This window comes from Daphnia pulex, chromosome 7, assembly GCF_021134715.1.
Source record: "Daphnia pulex isolate KAP4 chromosome 7, ASM2113471v1".
NCBI lineage: Eukaryota > Metazoa > Arthropoda > Branchiopoda > Diplostraca > Daphniidae > Daphnia > Daphnia pulex.
In genome coordinates, this window is record NC_060023.1 from 4,059,480 (window position 1) to 4,085,984 (window position 26,505).

General features: G+C 35.9%; 2 protein-coding genes and 2 long non-coding RNA genes across 6 annotated transcripts; 1 reads left to right on the forward strand and 3 right to left on the reverse strand.

Moving 5' to 3' along the window:
- Positions 1-286: 286 nt before the first annotated feature.
- On the reverse strand, positions 287-2,757 carry LOC124198244 (exonuclease 3'-5' domain-containing protein 2-like). The gene is made up of 9 exons (XM_046593995.1): positions 2,385-2,757; positions 2,210-2,310; positions 2,098-2,153; positions 1,871-2,039; positions 1,463-1,799; positions 1,287-1,391; positions 992-1,205; positions 783-914; positions 287-718 (listed from the first exon to the last, which is right to left on the reverse strand). The coding sequence occupies exons 1-9, from the start codon at positions 2,615-2,617 to the stop codon at positions 326-328; spliced, it is 1,740 nt and encodes a 579-aa protein (XP_046449951.1). The 5' UTR covers positions 2,618-2,757; the 3' UTR covers positions 287-325.
- A 1,735-nt stretch (positions 2,758-4,492) lies between these two features.
- On the reverse strand, positions 4,493-5,192 carry LOC124196635. 2 transcript variants are annotated; one of them, XM_046591784.1, is made up of 3 exons: positions 5,006-5,192; positions 4,855-4,917; positions 4,493-4,703 (listed from the first exon to the last, which is right to left on the reverse strand). In XM_046591784.1, the coding sequence occupies exons 1-3, from the start codon at positions 5,111-5,113 to the stop codon at positions 4,617-4,619; spliced, it is 258 nt and encodes an 85-aa protein (XP_046447740.1). In that variant the 5' UTR covers positions 5,114-5,192; the 3' UTR covers positions 4,493-4,616. The 2 variants fall into 2 exon arrangements, with proteins under 2 accessions (XP_046447740.1, XP_046447739.1); XM_046591783.1 differs by having other exon boundaries at positions 4,493-4,788; positions 5,006-5,189.
- An 11,473-nt stretch (positions 5,193-16,665) lies between these two features.
- On the forward strand, positions 16,666-18,065 carry LOC124197488. The gene is made up of 4 exons (XR_006876151.1): positions 16,666-16,881; positions 16,940-17,014; positions 17,076-17,150; positions 17,212-18,065. It is a non-coding gene; the product is annotated as an uncharacterized LOC124197488 (long non-coding RNA).
- LOC124197489 lies at positions 17,638-18,560 on the reverse strand. Of its 2 annotated transcripts, none has more exons than XR_006876153.1 (3): positions 18,117-18,560; positions 17,815-18,041; positions 17,638-17,691 (listed from the first exon to the last, which is right to left on the reverse strand). It is a non-coding gene; the product is annotated as an uncharacterized LOC124197489 (long non-coding RNA). The 2 variants fall into 2 exon arrangements; XR_006876152.1 differs by having other exon boundaries at positions 18,103-18,560.
- Positions 18,561-26,505: the final 7,945 nt, after the last annotated feature.

Below are 26,505 nucleotides of genomic sequence, written 5' to 3' on the forward strand. Positions count from 1 at the left end.
TCAAAACGTCCCATCTAACAGCAGTAAAGTTGAACAAGACCTACATCCCAATGCTTACAATGTATATGGGGGGCTGATGTCACAGTCTCTATCTATTTTATGAATTATGTACCAGTTGGATGATACAAGTTGCTAAACACAGTCCGGAGTAACTCTTCGAGCCCTTACGAATTTCTGATGGATACGTCAAACGAAAAATGGGTTTATCTTAATGATTATGCTTTTATACTTCAAAAAGGGAACTGTAAATACAACTGATTGATCGAAGGTGAAATAGTACGCTGAATTCACACAATACGATGCAAATGTATTGGGATCCACCGCCTTATGTGTTTGCACTTACACTTTCATTATGACCCCATTTTTCTTCTGGCTTTCTGTGATGCTCAACTGACCACAAGGCAGGAAGATGCTGAGGGCGCATTGTTTCCAAAAAATGTTCCCTCCAAAGGCGTTCCAGAGCCAACAGTCCATCTGTCTGTTCCTCTTCAAAAAAGCGAACCACTTTCAATCCATGGGGAACGTAGTCGGAATTAGGAATATGAGTTTCAAGGTTTTTAGCCATTTCCAGAATTTCTGGCGTAACAACTTCTACTTCGTAATAATTCTTGATAATTTCTTCTAGCTCCGATATTCGATTAGATGGTATTGCTTGGCGGTTGAAAATGAGCGCATTTGCTGCTTTCTGGACACCACTTAATTTTCTGTCTAATTTAGACTAAACAGGAAATAAAGGAAATGTAAAAATAGTTCATATTAAAAAGAAGAACAACATTTATTACCTTAACGTCTCGTTCGGTGCCAATTGGAGCATTACACTTTATCGACAGCTCATTCTTGACTGCGTTCTCATGGCTGTTGCAAATTGTGTGGCATTCGATGCAAAGCAATAAAATGTCGTGACTTTTATGATCCTGTAAATGTAAGTATAATGAATGTTTGAATAGATTCATGCAATTGTTGAGAAATATCAAGTGAAATCATTCAGTACTTTCAAATGCTCTGGGAAGTGCTTTCTATATTCGTGAGGAACAATGTTTTTCCTAAGGAAGGATTCAGACTGACCACACACAACACACTTATTGACTTTATCCGTCAAATAATAACGATCATATTCTGAAGATGGTCGCCCGGACGGTTCAAAATTCAAACGGACCGTCATCGGATTTTCGCAAACCACTTCTCCCCGACCTTTTGCAAAGTACCTAAAAAAAGAATACAAAATGAATTGAATGTCCATTATTCTTGTTGGTTTTATGAATATTCTGCTTTTAATTAATTCTAACCACATGGCTTTCTTGTAATCACAAGTGCAGAGTTGCTGTCCATCAGGGGCTTGCAAAATGCAGTTATCATAAAGAGCACTCTTTCTTGCTGAATAGGCTCTAGAACTGATTGTTTTATAAGTTGACAGCATTTAGTTCAACACCTCAAAGCCAATATGCTAAATTTTAAAACATACTTATTTGGTTTTGTTGATACAAACTTTTTTTCTTTCGAATTGCTATTCAAGGTTCCCACATTTTTATTAGTTGAAGGCAACCGAAATTTTAAATCAGGTACGGCAGCTTTTGTAGCCCATAAAGTGTAAAATTCGTGCATGTTACTAACCGACCATACATTGCTTAGATCAGGAGCTCTTGTTTCGGCTACCAACTTTAAGCATATGGCAATTGAAGCTATGGCATCCTGAGCCGCATATTTTACTTGAATAGTTGACAGATTTTCCGCTTCCCAGTCACTGCATCTTACTGAAAAATGCTTATTTAGCACTGTACCTAACAACTGTTCGGACAAGCCTAATTCAAAGAAATACGCTTGTTAAATATTAATGAGGCAAAGTTATTACTAACTACCAAGTAATCATCACCTGAAAGGCCAGATTTAGAGAGTAGTGACACTCTCTTAGGATGTCTAAAAATCAAGTGTCTTACATCATATCCTCCGCAGAATTGTATGCCTAAATCTCTTTTCAATTTTGATGCATCTTCCCAAGTTGCAACTCCTACTTTCAAAATTTTGGGATTGGTCAGAATATTCTAAAGTTCCCAAGGAGAAATTAACATAATTATCCCTGATTTAATTTTAAAGAATTACTTTAAGAGATTCAGGAAGTGTGGAAAGACAGCAAACTCTTACAAGGGCACAAACACCTAAATAAACAAATGTCACAACACAATTTATAACATTGCAAGACATTTTTAAATACCTTGATGAGAAGCCAACTGAATTAGGGCAACAGGTTGAGTGTTGCCATCAACGTTTGACCATTCACAGTCAAACCCTAGAATTGGGACTTCCGAACAGTGTCTGTGAGATAAAAGATTTAAATATAACAATAATAACTATTGCAGGCTTCGCAGCTGCAGATTTAATTATTATACTTTAAAAGCACAGAGTAAACGTCATCCCATTCTGATATGCGGGTAACGATAGTTGTTGCCGTAAGTGGATTCTCTAATTTTTCTTTTAGCATTGTTTGAATAGCATTGGATCTTTTTGAAAATTGCCAACGTAAAGCAGCACGAGCTAATGACCTCCCAGCTATGAATATAGTACTGAATCCGATTCCTATTGAAACAATGCTTAATAAGGGCCATTTTCTGTCGGCAGACATGACGAAAAAATTTCGATCAAAATCCTAAATCCATATAGCAATTTTTGAAGTTAATTACGACCCTGCGTCCGTCAAATTCAAATTCACAAATTGTAAAATAAAATCCAAAACTGAGCAAATAAAGCAGACAACTTCTCAAAATGGTAAATAATGCAACGTTGTCTACAAACAATTCAATAAAAATAACAAAGAAGCAAAATACAGAGAAAGTGGAGGCAAGTTAATATTTAACTTCAAAGTTCAAACTTATTTAAAGCTTAAATTTTTCTCATGAACTTTGTTCACAGGAATGTAATAACTAATAAGTCACAGTTCAAAACTCCACAGGGGGCTTAACAAGTAAGTTATCCGAGCAATCGCGATTCCATACGCATACACGGGAAAAACCCTCTACCGGGAATCAGTTCGAATTCAATTTCCCGTGTATGCTTATGGAATCGCGATTGCTTTATAAAAACCAGATAGCTATTTGATAGGGTTTTCTTTCTAGTTTAAGATAGTATTTTAATTTTATAAAAATGTGTTTCTAAGTATTTGATAATTTAGTTTATTTGAAGTTGTTTGGGTCAGGGTTAAATGGTACAGCCATCTGTTGCCAGGTAAACGACCAAAAAAGATCGAAAAAAAGACATCTTTACTTTTTTTATTGTATCTCCACTTATACTTAAAAGAATGAATAAAATTACAGTAATTCTGAAAGAGAAATGATTTGTCTTTTCACTAGTGCGTCTTTCAATAAATTTAATCCATCCGTTACAGAGAAAATGGTGTTCGGTTTTGCCCCTGGCTCTGTTCCGTTTAACCCTAAATTTTTTTTTCTACATTTTTTCCTCTTAACATTTAATTAAATAACTATTACATAGTTTAACGAAAAAATATGAAAAAATAACCTGATGTAGAGAAATGCATGGGAATCACTCATATACTTTTATTTTAACTTAATTCTTCTATTTAAAAATTTGGCAGCGTAAAGAAAAAAAGTGTCCAACATAGCCCTGGTCTCTACCAACAAGAACTCGGACTCTGGTATTTGTTGCTGGTGCGCAAGAATTTCTCACTCAGAACATCAACCCGACTAAAGGATTGGCCAACGGGACAGCATCCCTATCGTAAAAGTCAATTTCCTTCGATGATGAAGAGGACGTATGCCAACGTTAAAAATAGTAACTGCTCAACTAGGAGAAGTAATAGAATTACGGATAAATCCCTATCAACGTTTACGTTCCTTCTGCAAATCCGAATACTTTTTCCGACACTTAAATAACTTTATTTTTAGGTCGATTTGTCCTGCCGAAACGCATGCAGACCGGGAAAAAGCAACATAAAGTGAGCCATTGTAATCTGTATAAGTTTGCGGGGGAAAGTCAATATACGACCTCACGCCGTAGAATCGGCTTTCGCCATCCCATTCAAAAATTTAAGGGAAAACGCTGACGTTGACCCTTGAATTCAGAACAAACAAGACCCATCCACTTAGACGCTTCTGTACGGGAATATCAAGAGTTTGGCGAAGCTGCGACGTGAAAATTATGCCCATTCTTCCTTCTCACTTAAAGAACACTACAAAACTCAAACCAGAGCCGAAACTAAACTGCCGGCAACTTGCTTTGGCGAAAAAAACAGAAAAATGGAGTCGACTAACAATCAAAACTTTAAACTACAGCCTTAATTTTTTTTCGTTTTTGACGGCAGAGGGGGACTTTGGTAATCCTAATCAATGCAACCTAGAAAAATAAAAAACTTGAACACCAGGAAAAAAACCCTGCCGCTACACTGGCTCCTCCTGGCAAAAAAGATGTTAAACATCCCCTATACACAAAATTGTTTCCCACCGAATAGAGCTGAAAACGTATGAATTTTCTTTAAAAGTAATCCTTTGTAGTTTTCTAATTGTATTTTTTTCGTTTATTGAATTTACAACTAGAGTTAAAAAATTTTAGTTGTAATTTAGTAAAATTTATGTGAAATGAATTAGCATAGAATGGAGCCTAGGGTGAGTCTAGCTAAACAGGGATGTTGTCACCAAGAGACCTTGCGGTAGTTGGGGCTCGCTTGACGGTAATGGTCCTTGGTTTCGCTGTAGTTCCTGCTTTTACGAACAGATCATATAGAAACTGCATCTGATTTTGATCATCGATTTTCAAAGTGATCACCAGGTTTTGCAAAATTTCCTATTAGAATTACTTATAGCGTAAATATAAATAATTGGGGAAAAGTATATTATTGAATCGACTTGCATTCTTTTGCTTCAATGCTTTCTGTTGATTATCTTTGGATTCCAAAAGCTCCCTCATTTCAACCTAGTATCCAAGTAATAAAATAAACTTTTTATGGAATATTGGACAACATTTTCATTTTGAGTAAAATATGTGTTTATAATACCCTTACATTGCTATGTCTTTGATTTTCCAGTTGGTGAAGGGAAATGCCAGCGACCGAATCAGCCGACAACGTCAACACGAAAAGGCTCAAGTATAGAGCGAAGAAAAGAGACATATTCAACTATTATTGTAAAGGTACTCTTTTTATACTTTCTATTGATTTCATTAAATGAATCAGACTGATTTCCCGTTGGAGTTACAAAGGTATTTAAGGGGATCGTCTGTTAAACGATGGATCGCAACGTTGCGATAATTAGAAGGCCAATAATTTTAGCCGAATCATGTAATTATTTTTAATATGATTCGGCCGTTGGCCGAATTCTGCATTTTTTATGTTGTATTCGGCCAAAGGCCGAATCAAACAATGAAATAAAATTGCATTCGGCTAAAAACTTTTGTATTTTATTTATTCGGCCACGGTATTTTTTTTGTATGATTCGGCCCAAACAAAATTATGTAATTCGGCCAAAACAAAAAAATATGCAATTCGGCCAAAAACAATTTCCGGAGAAATTTTTTTCCGGACGTAAAGCTGTTAGGCTGTGCCTTCCATTGGAATCAATCTCCTTTCCGGAACTTGAAAAAAAATTGGTTTGGTTCCTCATTATCACTCCAATTCCAGAGTTAAAGTTTTGTGCAAACGTGCCATGTCCCTTCACCTTCTTCCATCAACCAAAATAAGAAAAGTATTCTTAAAGTTGAAGAAAAAGGCCGCAAACCTCAAAATTGGTTTGCTGGCAAAATTCTTTAACTACATAGACAATAACTGGATGCAGCCAGGTATTTGGTCACCAGAAGCATGGTCCGTATTCTTTCAAATAATTCGGACCAATAATGATGCTGAAGGCTGGCACAATAAACTAAACAAGAGGGGAAAAGGCGCAGGGCTGCATTTCTATAAACTTGTGCAAATGTTCTTTTTGGAATCCGAGTTCGTTGAGGTAGAGGAAGCTTATTTAAAGCAAAATCAGACCACTCGCCACACAAGACTTGATCAGAAATTGATGCAAGCCAAACTTTTTCGTTTGTTGGAAAATTACGATGAAAGTAGAGAAAAGAATGGGAGCTACAAGTTGCTGAAATAAGTAGCTGTTCTTTACACCAAAAAAATTGTCGTGGTTGAAGGATAAACTAATCCAATGTAAAAATATGTGTAAAAAATAAAATCACTTAATGGCTAACTTTTTCACTTTCAACTTATTCGTGTTGTCCTATTCGTGTACAATGTTCCCTGTTATTTGCCCTTATCCTGGCCTCTAATACCTCCCATATACCTCTGGTTCCAACACCATCCGCGAGTGGCGCGGATCCCAACCACAAGCCGAATCCGGCCGAATCATACAAATTTTAATATACGATTCGGCCAGTTGCATTTTTTCAACGTCCCCGAAATTATTTTTTTTGGCCGAAAAACTTGTGCTGGCCGAAAAAAAAGGATGGCCGAATCATATAAATTTTTATGTGTAATTTGGCCACTGGCCGAAACATACAAATTTTTGTGTAACATTCGGACAGCGGCCGAATCATACAAATAATTTTTGTTGCATTCGGCCAAATATTTTCTGGCCGAATCGTACTGTATTCAATTAGAACAGTGAACCATTTCATTTAACAACTGTTGCTGTATACATTTCAGCTGAATCTCAACCACAGTTATTTTTTCGTGTAACGATGTATCGATTATATGCGATAATTAGGACTGCCGTGTCTGCATAAAGCAAGGTTTTCGAACTTTAACCGAAAGTAATCGATAATTTAGCTGTGTTTGATGTCACTGACATACGTCGGAAATTACTGAGCAAACAGTAACATGAGCATGCTCAGCCCTAGTGAGAAAAAGTCGATCACGATATATAATAGACAGGTAGAGCAACGGGTTCAATCCCCCCATTCCAAAAAGCGTCCTAGTTTGGGGAGTGGCCAAATTGTGCGTTTCACATTTCCCTCTTTCAAGAGAAGGACATCGTTCTGCAGGGCTTTCCTGCAGCCAACCCATCTGGATTAGGGTCCACCTACCATAGACAACGAGTAGAAAGTCTACTATAATAGTGGTCCCAAAACTGAGAAGAATGGTAGTTATGCGCGTGACATGCCGTATGGTGACGTGCGTACGCTAATATAATAAGTTCGGGTTTCATTCCATTTTCCTACTGTTGCAATGCTTAACATATTATAATTTTTTACGTGTAACTATGCATGGTATCATTTTCGGATATACATGTAAATGAAGAAAAAAAATTCCACAAGATTTATGAATTTTTTCAGATTTTTTACGTTACTCTTAGTGTTGTTGCGTTAATGAATTTTCAATTCATTTTCTTTTTTTCGTTTTCCTATTAAAACGAAACCGATCGTTTTTAACGAAGTTTTCGTTATTTAAGAAACTACATTTTATTTTTCTCAAGACTTAATGTTCTGTATTAACTACAAACGTACAATGAAACGACACGAGAAAAGATCAACAGAAAAACCTTTTTCTCAATATTTTTTTTTGCTTTATAAAGAAATTTATTGGATTTATCGTATAAAAAAACAACTTTCCTTTCTTTTTCGATGGTGAAAAAAAGGGGAATAGCGATGATAGGAAGAAATAGCGAAATGGGGATGTATGAGTTTTTTATATTGGTAAGTATTGATGGGTAGTAGAATTGATACATAGAACTTTGGTATGCACAAATAAATCAGTCAGTCTAGTGAGAAGAGTGAGGGCTGATATGTGAGAGTGCTGGTGGTCGATAAACGAACGTTTCTTATCTTATTTGACTCAGCTTATTACATTTGTAATCAAATATCCATTTGACGTTAATTTTTTTACGTAAATTGGGAGGCCATATCGGACGTTCATTGGAAAGGACATTTATGACGTCTAAAAATATGAAAATTACGTCCGGCTTTGACATCCAGCCCAATCGGAGCAAACGACTTCGAAACATCCTATTGGCGTATGTGTGCTAATAGGGTTATGTATATGTGCGTGTTCGTGTATTTGTGTGTGTGTGTCTATGTGTGACAGGTCTATGCCCTCCTTTTGTTTGTGGCAGTTGCTTGCTTGCAGCTGTGCCGATGTTCACGTGTAAACATACATATCGGATAGGGCAATGTACCCACACATGTAAAAAAAAAAACGATAGAAACTCAATAGAAGGTTAAACATACGAAAACTGGAGGCCTTTGAAATAGCAACAGACAGCTAAACAGATTGGATACTCGATTCATTCGTTCCTTAACGGCTGTATAATTGAATTGGAAATGGCTCCCTTTCCCTCTCTTATTATGATATTTCTCATTTTGGCATGTTTAACTTATTTCATCGGCGGCCTACCTATAAGAAACAAATAAAAACTCAGGGAAAACAACGTAAGCAATTTGTTTTTCCTGCAACGTGGAAGTACATATCTAGATGATATTCTTCGCTACGCTATGCTGGTAATATTTTGGTAGTAGTAGATGGTGATGCTTATCGACTATACGATAAGCATCGCCTGATCGAAATCAGAATATGGGGGACCTAGGTGTTTCATTTCCGCAATATTTGCGAATATGAACACGGCCTATATATAGGGTGATTAGTTGATGTCATCGACCAATTATTTTTTTGTTGTCCTTCACCACTTTCAACACAAACTGGCGTTGTTCTTCGTCATCTGTGTAATCTTTAAAGTCTCCAACTCTCCATCACGCAGTTGTTCGTTACTTCAAGTTTGGTTGCAAAATCCCTGGCATAGCGGCAATCTTGAGGATTGTTTAGTTGAAGTAATGAGAATAAAAGCCAAGATTTGGTCCGATGAATTCATGAAACAATGTTAGCATACTCAAATTAATTGTAGGGAAATTTGGTTTGCTGATTTTTAAACGAACTAGGCCGGCGAGTTTTGAAAAGCTTTCTGGCCATAAGCGTCCTGGTGAAATCAGATAAGCTCTCGTTGAACAAAGGAAGAACGACCAACTCCTCTGTGAAGTAGACCTACTAGAGATGTCTGTTGATTGAAGCAATTAGCGACCAAATCATCACTTCTAGGAAGGGAAAATATTGATCGGGGCAAACACAGAGAGATTCGTGATCGAAGAAATAATTTTGCATAAAACTATATGCAATAAAGTTAGCCATTCTATGCACAATTCTTCCTTTTTTCAAGCAAAACATTGAACAAGTTGGCCAGTAACTCCATTTTTAGCAGATAGATCGACTGGGACAATTGGGACATAAACTAGACGCAGTGTTCGGAACCAGTAGAACGTCACGGAGTTTTCAGTGACGTGGGAAAAAATTTGCTTGTCATGCGTCAATCTTAAGGCTGACGTCAAAAGTAAAAAAAGTAACCGTAAATTCTAAAAATGTATCAGTCAATGTCATGACTTAAGTCGCAAAATAAGTCATTTATTTATAGCCAATATTACAAGTTGTTTTACAAGTTTAGAGCAATTTTTAGAAATATTAACATTTCCAACATTTAATCAGTAAATTTATTTCTTCTTATTGTTAAAATTAGTGCTGCTAAGCTAAGAAGACGCTCTACTGGAGCACTAGTTGGAATGTTATCATAAAAATCCAATCTCTGAAACCCACCACATTAAGAAATCGAATTTTTAAGCTTCCAAAAAGTGAACATGACAGTATTTCTGCCAAATATACTTGCCAATTGGCAAATTTAGAATAATATTTGTTTGTTTTTTTAAGAACAGTAGCTCTCCTTATAGTAGCTCCCATGGTTGCGCCTTATCCGCCGGTTGAAGGGGTGCGCGCGCGGCGAAAACCCGCAAAAAAAATACGGTTTTCAAAAATTTGTAACTTTTAAACTGATAGCGTGTACAGCGTGATTTTTATTTATCGTCGTTCATTACAAACATTTCTATTACTCTTAAAAAAATGAAGGCCGTCCGAGCGGCCAGATTTTGTCAAAATTCAATCAAAATTTTAATCTTTGGATCAATTTTTGGGATAGACGGGAGAAATTTATTGTTAGATTGGTGAACCTTCCACCTGGCCAGCAATCGAGTAGTTTTCCCATCAAAACGTCACCGTCAAAATAATTTGTCGTCAGCTTCGCCACCGAAATTACAAAAAAAAACGTTAAGAGGAGAAGAACATCGGAACGAGAATAAGAAATTAAACTTAGATAAGATGCCTCATTTTAGGTCTGAAATAAAGGCCACACACATAAACAGATTTTCTAATCGTGTAATATTTTCGTTTGTTAATAAGAAATAAAAGAAATAGAATAGAATCCTCCTATATTGCATTTTACACAGAAAATTGTAGTTATGTTGCAATCATGACAAACACAATTATGTTTCAATCATTAAAACAACATACAAAATGACTGGTGTTCCGAGTGTCAAATGTTTTGGCTTAGTTTCCAACAAGTTGCTTTTTTTCTTAATCTGTTTTTTTGTGCTGTTTGAATAACTGGTTGTGAAGTATTTTTCTCGAGCTTTCCCATTTTTCCTGAAAAATTGTTAAAATTATTAAAATTAGTAATCATGTTTGATTTGAAACATTTTTAAGATGATGCTTGTCTAGTTGTTTGGTAATAACACAGGCAGCTTAAAGCTAAGTAGCTAAAAGCTAAAATTTAAAAACTTGGACAGCGCGTCGCGCGTTATCCCCGTAATACTCAAAACTTATTAATTAATTTTCGTTTGTTACTTTAAGAAACATGAAATTGTTTATGAAAATGTTTGAAATAAATACTTATGAGTTTTTTCATCAAATATGTTTCATTTCCTACTTAACCCGAGCACTGGGTTGTTGAAGTTTGGTTTTAATTCCTTTCCTTTCTTTCACCTTCAAGAAGAAAACAAGAGAAAGATAAAAGGGCCAGAAAAACACGACGATATACTCTCTGCCAATAAACATTGAAACAGGTTATACTTTTGTATTCTGTTCAAGAAGTTCGAAGCGTGAATGTACACTTTCTTTACTGACACATTAGTCGAGATAAGAGGAGTTACGAATGGACTTGATCTTACTCCTAAAAAATACTTCATTTTTCACTAGCACTTTTACTTACATCTCTATCTCTCGTCTCAGTTCTTCTAGAACATTTTAAACTCCTGTTAAACAAGATTTTTGTCGTTCATTCTGGGATGTAAACAGTTTAAGGTTTGTCATGGATGATGTAATGTTGTCATGGAAAAATTTTTGTTTGTTTTGGCCGTTAGAGGAGCAGTGCAATGAAGGAAGGAACAAGCAAACTTTTGAAATTTGGTCACAAATGTTCTCCTTCTCTCCGCCGTGGTGATGTTGTGGGCCTTGGGAATCTCTGGCTCCGTTATCAAGGGAGGTAACTTTCTCACGTGGAACTCTGCCCTCCTAATCATTTTGCTTTTTTGTCCTATTTGAGAGAGAGAGAGTGGTGTAGGAGCCTGAGGCTCGTACAAGGTTGTAGGTTGACGGTAATCATACCAGGTAACCATACCAGGATCCAGCATCTTTCCTGCCGAACTGCATGGTATTCGGATGCTCTGTCTGCTATGTATGCCTCTGAATCGCCAACCCCTGGTTTCCACCTTTTCAGAAACTCTAGCTCCGCCATCAAAGGCATTATCCAATAAGCCAACAAAATGCTTTATCGCAAAAATAAGGAACCTGCTGAGCTGACTGATCAACCTGCCTCCATCGCCTTCGATTTGGCCATACCCATGTAAACTCATTCTCCCACAGAATCGACATCGAAGGATGCTGGGAGAAACACAACGTTCATTCGAGAAGGATTGGTCCGTTCACTTATTTAAGATCTTGGGCTGAAGATAATCGCCGAGAGCAGACGGAGTAGCTGACATCCAAATTCCAAAGAATTAGAGTTGCAGTAGAAGAAGGCATTCTACTGCAGACAATGTGACGCTCAAGGATTCTATAATGAAGGCCTTTTCGCAGATAGTTTCTGTCTTCGAGTGGGATAAACTACGCAGTCACTTGGAATCATCTTGTGGATTTCCCACCTCTACGAAGTTTCGGTGGACTGATGTACCTGTGAAGTTCAAACAATGGGAATCAACTGATCGTACCATTCTTTTTGATAAAGAAATGCCTCTAAACGAGTTCATTAATCTATTATAGTAGAACAAGTTGATAAATTGACCACGAAACACTTCATAAAAAAAACAATCCAAATTCATAAAAGAGTTGAAGGAGAATCTTCCAGAAAATGTGTGTCTTCTCCAAGGAGATTTTTCTTAGAACTACTCCAAGATTGCACAAAATTCAACGCAAGGATCTTTCTTCAATCAAACACCACAAACAACAAGTTCCTAGCATACATAACTGTTAATGGTAAATATGTGCAACATCCTATTTGTGTTACATCTGACTGTACTGCAACACAGTTTCTGTTAATTTCTTTTTGAATGTTATGCTTACTTATCTTAAGGAATTGCACCTAAACTTAAAGAAAGTTATTCATTTTACTGACTGAAGTTTATCAATCTACTGCATCACAAACAAGATTTTAACTTAGATGGAGAATGGCATTTTTTCGCGACTAGCCATGGTAAAGGTCCATTTGACGGAATTGGAGGCACCGGAAAAAGATAAGCACTTAGAGCAAATTTGCAAATTGCGGCTACCATTCAAACACCGCAGGCTTTATTTCAGTGGTGTGAAAGTAACGTCAAAAACATTAAGTGTTTCTTCGTATCAGCAACTGAAATAACTGTCAATAAAAAACAATTATGGTTAGGTTTTCAAATTTCAAAGCCATACCAGGCACACAATCCTATCATTCTTTCGTACCATATTCTTCTAGTGAACAGTCAAAGAAATTTGTCATGAAGTGCAGAAAAAACCAACAATCACGCGGTTTAGAATTTTCACAATTGAAAAATGACTGCGTTATAGCTTGTCTATACGAAGAAGATGGGAAATAGTATTTCGCCAAAATTTTGGAACGTGACGAGGAACGCGTAGAGGTGAAAGTACAATTCTTCAAACAAGCAGGAGAAGACTAACCGCAACGTGGATTTCAATTATCAACTAAAAAAGATGTTGCATTTGTTCCGATGACAAACATACTAAAACTTGTGGAGTCTTTTAAAAAATCATCAAGTAGAGCAAAAAATTTCCATGTATCGCAATAAGAATTAACTACAATCGCCTGTACATTTTCTCGTTTGATGCAAGATGGCCAACTGTAGTTGTTTAAAAGTAAACAATGCACTGTTAATTTAGATACGAATAAAATGTTTTCAAACTACTTGCAGTTTTATTACGCAAACTAATAAAATCTTACATTTCCTATCAGTAATAACAAGTTAATGAAAAAATACATAATTATTAAAAAATAAAATTATTCATCATCAAAGGCAGAGTAGTACTGCTGTCTGTATTGTTGTGGTATAAACCGATAACATACACCTTCATTTGGCTTTACAACAAAAATAAAATTTATTATTCATCAACAGCAGAGTATTACTGCTCTCTGACTTCTTTTGGTATAAACCGATTCCATCCTGCTATATATGGTTTTACAATAACAGCTTTTACTTGTAATTCAATTTTCTTTGACGAGTCGTGATTCTTCATAATCTGGTCGAAGTTTCCTTCATTTACGATTATTTTGTTGTGAAATATTTCAGTACGGGAAGGAATTAAATTTCTTCGCAATGTAGTGTTTCTCTGGTCCAATGAACTGATAGCACAATTTAAAATTAGAAAAAAAACTGAACTATAAAATAATTACCAGATAGCCTTCATAAGAAATTGCTTGAGTAGTGTATCTCTCCTGTTTTACAGTTCCATAAAAAAAAGATGACTACAATGTGGGTGTCAATGTTTACTTTACGTTTACATGATGTATCCATTATAAAAGAAACTAGAAGATGAATTAACCATACAACAATTTTCACAGCCACTTAAACAAAAATGAATAAACCGTAATATGTAGCACAAAATAAGCAACGAACTCTTGTTTAGAAACAAGGGAAACTGACTGCTGATGAAAACAAAAATAGAGCAGAGAAAACCAAAACATAGTTGATTATATGGTTTCTAAACTGCATCCCTTCAATTACTGCCTCGAACGTCGAAATTTCTAACTTAAATTTCTACATTACGACTTGGAGAATATCTGTCTAAGTATTACAAATAAATATTCCGAATACCATTTAATATACATGTTCCATAAGAGCTCTTGAAACCGGGAGGAACAACGGTGGTGCCGTAGTGGCCTGCCTCAGCGTACGCTTCAGCCTGACAGGCCAAATCCCTATCCCGTGACTCCACCATTCATCTCTTCCACCATGGTAAAAGCCTAATTGACTTTACGAACTGTTTTGACTAATTTTTTTTTCTAATGTTTAACAGGTTCGAAATGCAGGAAAAGTTGTCTATCAAGTTCAGTGCATCCGTCTGGAAACAAAAAACAAATGAAGAACAAATTTCCTCTTGGATCCGACACTTTATTTCAAACAAAGGGATAAAGGATAAAACATAATGGAATTTTTTTGTGACACTTAAAGATGGGTAATAATTCAATTAATTTCGTAAGTTGTTGGCAGCCGATTGAATGTGTGTATTTTTTTTTATTGTTACTGATCTGACAAACACCTGGTAGAGTTGATTAATATAACGCGCCAATATAATGCAATTATTACTTCTAGCATCTATTACTGATTCTAAACATAAGAAATATCAGATAAATTAGTAATAATAAGGTTCAAAGGAACATGCCAAAGTTTCCACTCGTTTCCTCTACGCACAAATTAAACCAAAAATTAGATGACAGTTGTGGTTTAACTGTAGGAAAAATATAAAGGAAATTTCTAAAAAAGTTAAAAATATTAAAGAAGCACTAATTTGATGTTTCACCTTTTAATTAATGTAGTTCTGACATTATAGAGATTGAGTATACACGGGACTTCCGGATAGACAAGATATAAAAAGAAAAAAGAAAACACAAAAATCAACAAATGAAACCCGTATTTGCGGCAGCAGCACGCTCTGAAACAGTAAGGTAAGTAACCAGCTTGTGAAGGAACAACAAATCGTCGGCCGGAAAACAAAAACAATAATAAAAAATAGATGTAATTGGAAAAACATTGAAAAGAGGAAAAGAGATGAAGATTACTCTGCCGAGAAGCGCCCCGCCTACGGTGTTGCGAGTCAATCACGACGGAGGTATTTAAAAAAAAATCTCAATCGTCATTTCGCGGAATCTCTTTGTGCTTTCCCTGGCGAAGGTGATCGCTTGAGGCATACTACATACTTCCGCTCCGTTTGTCGCCATTACTTTCGCCACTGCCAATCGCAACAAGGGCAGTCCACAGTTGACTGACCACCTGTAGAGAAACAGAACGTTGTCGACAGCAATATGGGGTTTAATCCGAGCCAGACAGTGAAGGAACAAAGCGTGGTGGCCGTAGCGATGGGCCAACTTCCAGATGTTGACCAGTGATTTGAAACCAGCTTCCGTGCAGTAAGTGTCGGGAACGACAACGATGAACGAAAAGCATATCATGTCCACAAAGGCACAAACAAGTCGTACGGGACGCCAATAATTTCCTAGACGTTTCCCTGAAGTGGAAAGTGGGCGGAGTCGTCAAAGTTAATCGCGGGCGGAAAGCAGGGACCGCCAGCACACAAAAAAAGCCGCATGTGCCTTGTAGGTCTCGCCAACACACCACACCATACACATATAGAAGCATAAACACAACGATCCATACATATTTTCGTAATAATGCATATAAATATATCATATGACTATATTATATCATATGAAAGTGGCTATTTTACGGCTGTTGTTTAATTGGCTCTCGCGATGTCGATGCGAGAAGCCGCACATAAAAATTCGGTGGACGATCTCCATGGGTCAGTGGTTGTCGTATATATTTTATTCGTTTGTTAAAATGGAACTGCTTGTACAAAACTTTCGCAAGATGGTTACAATTTCGTACCCATATCACACAAAAAGAAAGGAGATAAGTTATGACATATTGTTGAAGAATACATTGAAAAACACAAAGACAAAAAGCCTCGAGGAAATGCTGTTGCAATTCGACAAATACAGTAAGTGGCTTCTTCTTTTTGCTGCTGGTATTGAGTTACATGTACATCTCTCTCGTGATAGTGCACTCCTCTTGATCCGTACAAAGTTTTAGTTCTCTCCGTCCGTACAAATTGAAATGACAGACGTCATCAGGGTAATTGGTCAAGTAGCATTTGATGGACTCGCAGGAAAACAGACTGTGTCAGATCAAAGCGCATTGTTCAACTTTGTTGGATGATAAAAATTTTAAGACATCAAATAAGCTGAGAGGGAACTTGTTGGATTAGGTGGATTTTTCGATGACGCCCATTATTTATGATGTAACGTGTATGATCTCGTACGGGATCAGACGTATGTTTTTCACGACGATCTCAAAGCAGTTTTCTGAAGGAATCACAAATTTGGGCGGATGTTTACAGTAACCAGTTGTTACCTTCAACGACAGCCTTTTTTTGTAGTCAGGCCAATAACGACAAATTTTTTACATCAATTTTGTCTTAATTGGAAAATAAAATGGAATGAAGTAACAGACCAATTGCTAATTTTTTTTTCATATTTCAGTGACGGGAAAACCTCCAAACTAAAATGCGTTCCCAAACAAACAAAGTGGATTTTAGATTAGCATAAATGGTATTGTTCAAAGAATTGACATTTTTCAAGGAACCTGGATCACCGAAATCCGTTTAATGCTAATCTGGCAACCCCGAGCCATTTTTCCGCTTCCTTTATTGCCCTCCCTCTCTTTAGCCCTTCTTTTCCCTCTGACTTCTTCGTCGGCTCTATAGCGTGGTGGAGCTGTCAGAGCCCGAAACGACACATTTCTTAGTTTAAAGTTCGTTCGTTGTCCTCGAGGTTATATACTCTTCTGATTGTTAGTGTCTCCTCTTCCTACATTGTCCAGGTACATATTGTTATGAGTTGAATTTGTGCCCCATACTAAATTATTGTTCTGTGTCCAGTCGCCACCTTGGCTCTAAGACTATTCGCCATTCTCTGGCCCTCCACGTGATAATCTGTCCAGCATTCTGATTTGGGTAATATTTCCTTATGTTTATAATATGTATCTGGCCCTAATTTATGTTTCACTCCCATCAGGTCTGATTGTGTCTGTCTGACTCTTTGCAATCCTTGCGAGTCACTCTCTTCTCACTTTTGTGTGTGCAATCCCAGGTATTGTCCGTTATCAATTTCATTATTCCCCCACACACTAATCCCCCTATCTTTTCCCCAGAAGCCACACGATGTCTCTGAATACAATATTCATTCATCCATCAGCCTACAGTCAGGCCACGAGAAATTTAATTCAAGGGTTCCATCAAGGGAACAGAACCAGATGGTGTTTATTGTCAAGACCCTGGGCACTTTGCGTCAACCGACATTCTCAAGCTAATGAACAACGATTGCATAATATGTTCGCACAACGGACCGCCCGTAAAGTTCAGACATGAATGAATCATGACAGGAATCAACTTTCGGGGCTGGTTCAACAACATCAATTCAGCATGTTTACCGGTCATACGGTTTTTCATATTTGAAGTGCCTTCATTCTTAAAAGTTTTGGTTTAGTAGTTACAATGAATAGTTAACTCATCATTCTCATCGTTCTTCAGAGCGAAATACTTCCAATATAGAGACGTCCGAGTGTAAGCATGTTTTCTAACTTTTCAAAATGTTCCAGTTGCAGAAATGGGCCAACGTCTCAACTCTTCACCTTATAGCATAACAAGTTCAGTCAGTTAATCGTAATAATACAAAAATCAATTAAGCATAGACCTAATCTAATACAGTTTTAAACTATGGTCAAGTTAAAAGATGAGTACGATAAATATAATACTTGGCAGTTCTGTGCTAGCTGAAGCTGTTGAATTCTGCTCTGTCAAAGAAGTAGGAAGAGGGTCAACACTCTCAGTCACATCAGCTTCTTCTTCGATTGAAGAATCAGAATCTAATATGATATGATAACACCTACAGTATGTTGAACAACAGGGGTTTTACTATCTTGAAATGATTTACTGGTGTTGGTGGATTTTTTCTGTTGTTGTTTTGATTTAGGATTCATTTCTGACCAAAATAAAAAATAAAAAACTAGAATTAGAAAAATTGTGTCAGATCTTCTACTTACCAAAACATTAATACCCAAAATTCCAAATCAAATACAACGCAAAAAAAGTACGGTAACTCGCTATGGTAGTTGGCAGTTAGCACTTGCCACTCAATTTAATCGAAAAAAGAGAGTGGAGTAGTGTACTCATTTGAATTAAAAAGCCTCAGTGCCATATGCTTTTCTTGAGAAAGAAATAAACCATAGAGGCATGATTTGTTGTCTGCTAGCCAAATGGCTATTTAGAGACTAAAAGCTGCTGCTCTAAGAGCGTAAATGTTTTGTTTTTAAAAATTTGTAAATCAATTTGACGTGAATTGACATAAATATTCATGAATATTCACAAAGAATATTCATGAATCGGAAAATGAATATTCAGGTACATTTTCATGAATATTTACCCAAAAATATCACAACTCAAATGAATATGAATTTTGATTTTTCCAATTCGAGTTGAACTGAATATTCGAAAAATCTCAAAAAACGCAATTCAAATTGAATAAATTCGAATCGATTCGAATCAAATGCAATTCGGGTGGGATCGCTAATTATTGGTTATGTTAAAAATATAATATCTCCAAATTGTGTCCCCGGTTCAAAGTATCTTTAAAATAATAATTCCTAGTGGATAACTCAGAATAAGAATATTTATTTTTATTGCACCTAATGTAGAAATTATCTTGATAAATTTAAAGATAAAGATATCCGTGCTTCCCACAGTACCTGTAACTATTTTATCTCATCAGAAAATGGGCTTATAAAAAGAGCCATTTTTTCCTACAAACTTTCCAGCAATTGATTTACTAATAACTGATATGTAAGAAAATCTAAAATTTGGAATTAAATTGAGCACGGGAAGTCAAGGTCAAACGATGATAATTGTAGACATAACATTTGTTCGGGTGAAAATTATAAGAAATTATTACAGTTTTTACGTGGAATTTAGAACTTTACGTTTATTTCTGCTACGAAAGGAGTTAAAGTATTCAAGTCTTCCAACTATGGCCACTTTTTGTACTGCATAAATGAGCTGCCATTCCACCTCAAATCAATATTCATAACATTGAACACATGTGGTTTTTGATGGAAAAGCCAAATACAAATGGATTTGGAAAATACCAATTGCATTGCTCCAAATTCCAAAATGCATTTTTTAAACATTTTGTGGAGGAAACTATCCAACTTTTTTGGAATGGAATCTTTCTTATTGCTGTTGCTGAACCATCATGATGCTTCGGCACGTGCTATGCTTTTGAATGGTATGCAGTATAATGGAACTTATGGATTACATTATTGTGAACATCCCGGTGTCTCTGTGAAAGGCGATGGACACGTCTGGGTTTTCCCATCACATTTCCGTCCCTCTTTTTAGATACTAAAAAATTCACTACTTCATGCCGTTGTGGCAATATATAGTGGCAGGAAGCACAGTTATGGAGTAAAAGGATTTAAATTTTTTCTGTTGTCCTTAAATTCGATCTTATTACTGGCACTATACCTGATTTCCTTCATTGAGTTTTTCTTCGCATCGTGAAACAGTTTTTAACTTTATGGCTCGAATCAACGGAAAACCGTAAAGTGTAATGGCAAAACATTTTTACGATTCTTTGCTTGACATAAAACTACTAGAAGAAATCCTTAGGAACGGAAAATCCTAGAAAGCAAGTAAATCAAGAAATTGTCTTCTTTTTTTATCCCCATGAGTTCTCAATTTCTACTTCATAATGAAAATTACTGGCATTGGCTTTATCTTGTGAATTGCAGAAGATTTTTGCTGAAGAAGTCAATAATGCAAGAAGCTTGCTAAGATAGTATATTTGTCTTTTATCGGCAAAGTATTTTTATGGCGTTAACATGCATTTTATAATGTACTCTTACTTGAATACATTTGAAAGGGAACGGTAAATTGGGGTGCACCTTTTGCATACTCTGCATTCTTGATATGAAGATGCGGGTGACAGTATGGAAACTTGATTTCTTATTAGAGAATTTCCCTCTAAATATATCAATTGTATAATTACAGAGGATACAATTTCTTATTTCTTTGTTTCTCAATTGGATAAAAATATCCCTTAAACCTCGAAGGGAAAATTTAAAATCATTCGGGAAATTGATTCTTGGCGAAATAGTTGCTATCTAAAATCGGTTGAAACTATTTTTTTTCATTTTCTTACAGTAGAATACTTATAAATGGACAATGTTTTTCAACTGCTTCGTGCAGACAGCAAACGAGATAATTCTGTCATAATGTTAGGAAACAAGTCTGTCATAAACTTTAGAAAACAACAGTTTCGTAAAATACTGCAGTATTCTTTTTCAGCTCGGTGCTTTGAAAATTTTTCAGGAAGCAATATGTCTGCTATCACCAGTAGGGAAAAATGTAATCCGCAATCATCAAGCTTTGCTTGATGCGTTTAGGAGCTGTATGTATGACTATGGGATTTGGAATGGATTCACTAGATTTCGTTATTCAATTACTAGAAAAATTTGTTTGATGGCAATTCTGAACGGAAACCTTACTTCTCAGAGTTGCCAAAGCTTACCACTTTGCCAAATCAAATTGCTGTTGACAAAGAAAGTAAGAATCTACTCTATAACTTCAAAAGACGGTGTAAGTAATCGATTTCAATTGAAAACATCTATATTAACATTAAAATAACGAATCTTAAGCACATAATATAATATTTTCTGTTTGAAGAAATTTGAGAAATTTGAGGAAAAAAATTGAGAAAAAAGACAACGAAACTTTTTGAAATTGATTCATCAGAAAAATCAGTGAATTTATAAAATAACGCCAGCACATCTTTTTTGAAACACAACAGAAACAATTATTGGGACTAGTAATCTAAAAAAAGAAAGTGAAGCAAGCTCAAGTTGAAAGTTTTGCAACTTAAAAAAAAGTTATAAGTTATTTTAGGTAAGTAAAAACATCTGTACTGCTTATCGGATTTCTGATTTAGATGTGATTTGCCAATGTGATAACTGCACTATTCTGAGAATGGACCTCCAAAAGAAGAAGGACGGAAATGTTTAACCCTTGTAAAGGGAAATGCAATTCAGTTTTAAATTTGTAACAATTTGTAACTATTTGTAACTTACTATCATATGTGTTGCAGTACAAAATAAGTTTTGATTCGATGTTTAGGTTCCAGTTTTCTTGAATTCTTTGTAAAGGTTCTACGACGAAAACTAATTACCTTTATTCAATTTTTATCCTTATTACTATTTCACTAAATCTTCTTAGATTTTCTGAAAAGGATAAACTTTCAAAAGATCCAAAGGTTTCTTGCTTTTTCTAATTGTCTTCTATAAAGTCAAGCAGAAAAAGAAAAATCTTATATTGTGCGTCAAATTCAGCCTTATGGGTAATTTTACAGTTTTCCAAAGAGGAAATTTTTATTTTACTCGAAAGAACCTTCAATTGTCAAAGACTTAGACGCACGAAAACTTCGTGTTATGTGAATGCTGTTAATTTTCTTCTCAAACTTTTTTCAACATTCCAAATTTTATGGAAGAATTTTAAAAGTTGGTGACGAAGAACTTCGAAGATTCCACTGATTCATCCTCACCCATCTCTGAGTATTTGCGTGCCATTTTCGACATTTTGACGTCAAAAGAGATCAAAAACAGCAGAAATATGTTAGTGAAATTATCTTAGTTAAAAGTTATCAAAGAGCCTTTTTTAACTTTTACATTCTGCAAAATTCATCAGAATTTGTATCACTACACCTTTGTATAAATAATATAAATAAGAGTTTTGCAATCATTATATAATATAAAAATTGCACAACAATATATTTCTATTTTTTTTATTTCGTTTTAAGCCAAGTTGACTATGTCTTTTTGTTAATTGAGTTTTTGAGCCTATTCTGACAAGTTATTTGAAAGTGGTCACACACTTTAGGAAATTTTTCCAAATTTTGTTAAATTTGTCGAAATTGTTCATCTACTTAACCTACAAAATTAAAAATCAACAGAAGTTTCTGTCTTGGTAAGTCTGTTTTTTCCGGTTTCATTGATCTTATTGCAAAAGGAATGTAGAAAGGATGAAGTTCATTTGTCAATAACGTTAAATACCTTCAGTTCATAGGGTCATTTCATTTTTTTACTTTTTTTGCGAGGCATTGGATGTTAAAAAGTGATGTTTGAGTAATTTAAAGATAAAATGTCTGTTGTTGCCTTTCTTGGGGGAATTGTTGGGTAACGGAGATCGCAAAGAATTCTGTTTTCTCTATAGGTTGGTTAGAAACTCCAACATTGTTACGTAATTAAATCGTCGTCGCCGTCTTGAGAATGAAAAATTAGCTGGGAACTTAAAAGTTAAAAGAACGATTATAATATAATCAATCCTGGCGAACGGAGATTTTTTTTGTCTTGTGTTTCCGCATTATAGTAATTAATAGAATACGACACGTTAGATGTCATAATGAGAAATATTTACAATATTGGGAAATTTCATTGTTATACAGTACCCACCAAACTATTAGGTACACCCCCCTATTTTCAATGCATTCTTATGGCACTACGTGTCCTAGAAAAATGCAATAACTCTTGAACCGCTTGGGCTAGATTTTTTTCCTTTTGGCCCTGAGTAGATCTAATGATGATCTACATTTTTTCTACACATGAAGTTGTCGTAGGATTAACCCCCACGGCGCTACGGTATCGTTCAGTTTATTAGGTACACCCGTTTTCCCCCCATATGCGCCGTGTTAAATACGGCGTTTTCCAAAATTTACAAAAAATACTAAAAATCAAGCTAAAATCTTTTTCTTTGTGCCAAAAGATGCAGAATTCTTCACTCTATGCGAATATAAAGAATAATTTACAATCAAACCAACTCAGAGAACCCTTCCCTATACCTCAAAGTTTTCCACTTCAAAATTTGGCGAAATTGGGCGCCCTCTGCTGGCGAAAGTGCAAGTTTGTTGAAAAAAGTACAAATTTTGAAGTGGAAAACTTTGAGGTATAGGGAAGGGTTCTCTGAGTTGGTTTGATTGTAAATTATTCTTTATATTCGTATAGAGTGAAGAATTCTGCAACTTTTGGCACAAAGAAAAAGATTTTAGCTTGATTTTTAGTATTTTTTGTAAATTTTGGAAAACGCCGTATTTAACACGGCGCATATGGGGGGAAAACGGGTGTACCTAATAAACTGAACGATACCGTAGCGCCGTGGGGGTTAATCCTACGACAACTTCATGTGTAGAAAAAATGTAGATCATCATTAGATCTACTCAGGGCCAAAAGGAAAAAAATCTAGCCCAAGCGGTTCAAGAGTTATTGCATTTTTTCTAGGACACGTAGTGCCATAAGAATGCATTGAAAATAGGGGGGTGTACCTAATAGTTTGGTGGGTACTGTAGAATCTATTCGTGGCAGTTTTCGCAACTATGTAACTTAAAAACACAATGTCACTGGGACTACCCAACGAGGAAGTCGAATTGCTGCCACCTTAGCTTCCAAAAGGTTGAAGTACGTGTTTATTAAAACATAACAAATTAACTTTAACACTTTACATATATTTTTTAAGGGGCTGAAAAGGAACGTAGGTGAAACTCTTCTTTTTTTGAAGATGATATATCAGCATGGCGTTGACAAATGCGAGAATATCATTTGTAATCTGTTATCAATTAAATTGAAATAAGTGATAAGAAATGTTAGGCTGACAAATATGCTGAAGCTGAAACTGAAACTGTCTGATTTGAAGTTTGAAAATTCAAAAAATTTAACAAGATTTGCATCATTACAGAATCCCAACCTTTTACCATGGATGAAATAGTCAAAGAAGATTAGGCTATTATAGATGTTGCTCAAGGAGACAGCAAATTTCAATTGATTTATTTTAATGCTGGGTATGAATGCATGGTTAAGATGACCTTCCACTGAATGAATCAATGACTTCCCTCGTCTTTGATTTATTTTTACCACCACCACCATCTGTTGCTTGAACAAATTCTGTACCACCTATTTCTTTTCCAAATCCTTCATCTGTGGTTTCCTGTAGCTCTCCATTACATGAACCTATGACAGAAAAAATAAATGTTTTATTGTTTGTATCACCTATGACATTTAACATTGAATTTCTGTTGAGAATTGTGTCCATTGAACAAAAACAAGACAAATTCCAAACAAACAAAAAATCGTTCGGATTGGTGTAGATTGGCTTGTTGGGTTTCGACGATCGTCCTCTTTGACTAATGGCCCCTCGTGGTTGCTAAAGTTGCCCTCCAAATTGTTGCCCCCCCCTCCAACAGCAGCAGCAACAACAGCCGATGTTATTAGGTTTAGATGGCCCTATCAAGTCCTTTGTGAAAATCCAAATTTTGGCTTTACTTGACATTCTTGCCAACATCATCATGGATTTTACTGCTGGAAATGTATCCCGCAGTGGTTGAATTGTGACTGCTGCATTTTTTTGTTTTGTTTTAGCGTTTATTACTTTACTGCTTATCATTGTTTTTATAAACCTTGATCTCTCGGAAAACAGGGGGCCCTTTCAAAATTTATATAATTCAATGCCTACTTCTTCGGCCTTCTGCATGTTTTTTTTTTAATTTCTGCATGATGCGGCTTTATGCCTTTGTAAATAATGTAAATCTATAAACCACCCACAAGTCAAAGAAGCTTTCCACATTGTAGCTGTTTAATAAAATTTCTGGATTAGTGGGCGGATTGTTACTTCATTTTTTGTCGTTGTGTTAGGGTTGATGGCTTTGCTGCTAACAATTGTATTCATAAACCTTGATATTCCTGAGAATAGGGGGCCATTTGAGGACTTCGCAGCGGTACTGCTTGGGTCTTGTTAACATATGTTTTTTTTTAAGCTTCTCCATGACACTTTTCTTGGAAGGGAGTGTTTTATGTTGTAGCAAACAAAGCAATTCTGTAAACGAACCCGGTTGCCGACAAGATACATTTCTTTAATAATCCAGATCGACGTTTTATTACATATGTGTTAGACGCGAAATTTGAAAACGAAGAAAGAAGAACCTGAAATAGTTGTTTTGATAGTTCTGATTAGGATTTCTCATATGAAATAAGAGATAATAAGTTTTGTAATAAAAGGTAATCATTAAGGATATTATATTCCAAATCTTATATTCAAGTTTTAAAAGAATTCAGAACACGATGTAATGCCCCGCGGAGCCTATTGGCCCCGCCTACTTCAAGATGGCAGCCACAACCGACGTCACGCCCTGACGTCACGACCCGACGGCACGACCAGCAACACTGACGTCACCCCCACAGTGTCACCCCAGACGTCACGCGGGAGAAGCACCCGGTCAGCACTTGCCAACGGGGAACGACTAGCCACAGCAAGTCGTTCCGACTTGCCGCGCCAGCCCGGTCTGAGCTTGCAGAGCGCTTACAAAGCGATCCCGCTACATATAAACCGTCTCTCTTCCCCCACTCTCTCTCTCTGCTGTACTCCCCACACGCACAATACATCAGCTCTTGGTACATGTAATCGTTGTATTACACGACAAAAGACTTGAACATCGGAACTGGGTAAGCAATCCAAACATTGACGAAAAATGTAAATTTTATAGTTTTAAAACCACGATCCACGTATTAGAAACAAGAAAAATGAAGGTAAATAATGTCAAAATTGATTTTTATAGAGTACACCAATTGTTTGGTTTCTTTATGTATATCATACATCTAAGATCGTTAAGTGGAAAAAATTTGATGTCACTTGACAACGAGAAAGTTTCCAATGTTTCCTTCGAGGAAATTAATGAAGAAAAAAAATTATCAAAGATCAGTGTTGTTCGTTATAAAAAGGTTGGATATCTACACATCTATACGTCTAACTAACAATAAATATAGGGTTTGAGAAATCGTGCTCATTTTTTCAACCATCTCGTGATGGTGGCATCTGGCGACAGAAAACAGTACCTGTTGGTATGAGATGGCTGGCATTATCTCCCGGAGTTCGTTAAGTGAAAACTTACAACGCACTTTGTTCTTTTTGACGCAGTTGCTTTGCCAAAATTAAAAACAAAATAAAATAAATAAATAAATTTAAAATTTTTTAATTGATTAATTCCATACGAAAATTCTCGAATAAAATTATTTCATTTTATTCTTAACCAAATCATTACCTCCGTTAAATTAAATCATTAATCTTCTTCCAGCAAACCATTAGAAAGTAAAAAAATCCTCAAGGTGACCGTCATTGCGATTGGTTGGTTTCACGTGGACTGATCCTATTAGAATTTCTTGTGAGGTGTAATTGAGTCTTTTACGAATTTTTACAACAGAAAAGAGCTCCAAAACGAATAAAGTATCGTTCACACTACAGTCTTACGTACAGTATCGTCCAAAAAAATCCGAACGCACCTCTTTTTCAAAAGCCCAGTTTAATGTAGATTCTTTGTTTTTAACTTTCAAGACTTCATATTATGTGTAGAATTCATT

What these genes read in the sequence shown, in the direction of transcription:
- LOC124198244 (XM_046593995.1), bottom strand. Translation starts at nt 2,617, where the DNA reads ATGTCTGCCGACAGAAAATGGCCCTTATTAAGCATTGTTTCAATAGGA. An exon ending in GTTTACTCTGTGCTTTTAAA is followed by an intron (nt 2,311 to 2,384) that starts GTATAATAATTA and finishes TTTATCTCACAG; the next exon opens with ACACTGTTCGGAAGTCCCAA. An exon ending in GATTACAAGAAAGCCATGTG is followed by an intron (nt 1,206 to 1,286) that starts GTTAGAATTAAT and finishes TTCTTTTTTTAG; the next exon opens with GTACTTTGCAAAAGGTCGGG.
- LOC124196635 (XM_046591783.1), bottom strand. Translation starts at nt 5,113, where the DNA reads ATGTCTCTTTTCTTCGCTCTATACTTGAGCCTTTTCGTGTTGACGTTG. An exon ending in AAAATCAAAGACATAGCAAT is followed by an intron (nt 4,918 to 5,005) that starts GTAAGGGTATTA and finishes CTTGGATACTAG; the next exon opens with GTTGAAATGAGGGAGCTTTT. An exon ending in AAGCATTGAAGCAAAAGAAT is followed by an intron (nt 4,789 to 4,854) that starts GCAAGTCGATTC and finishes TAATTCTAATAG; the next exon opens with GAAATTTTGCAAAACCTGGT.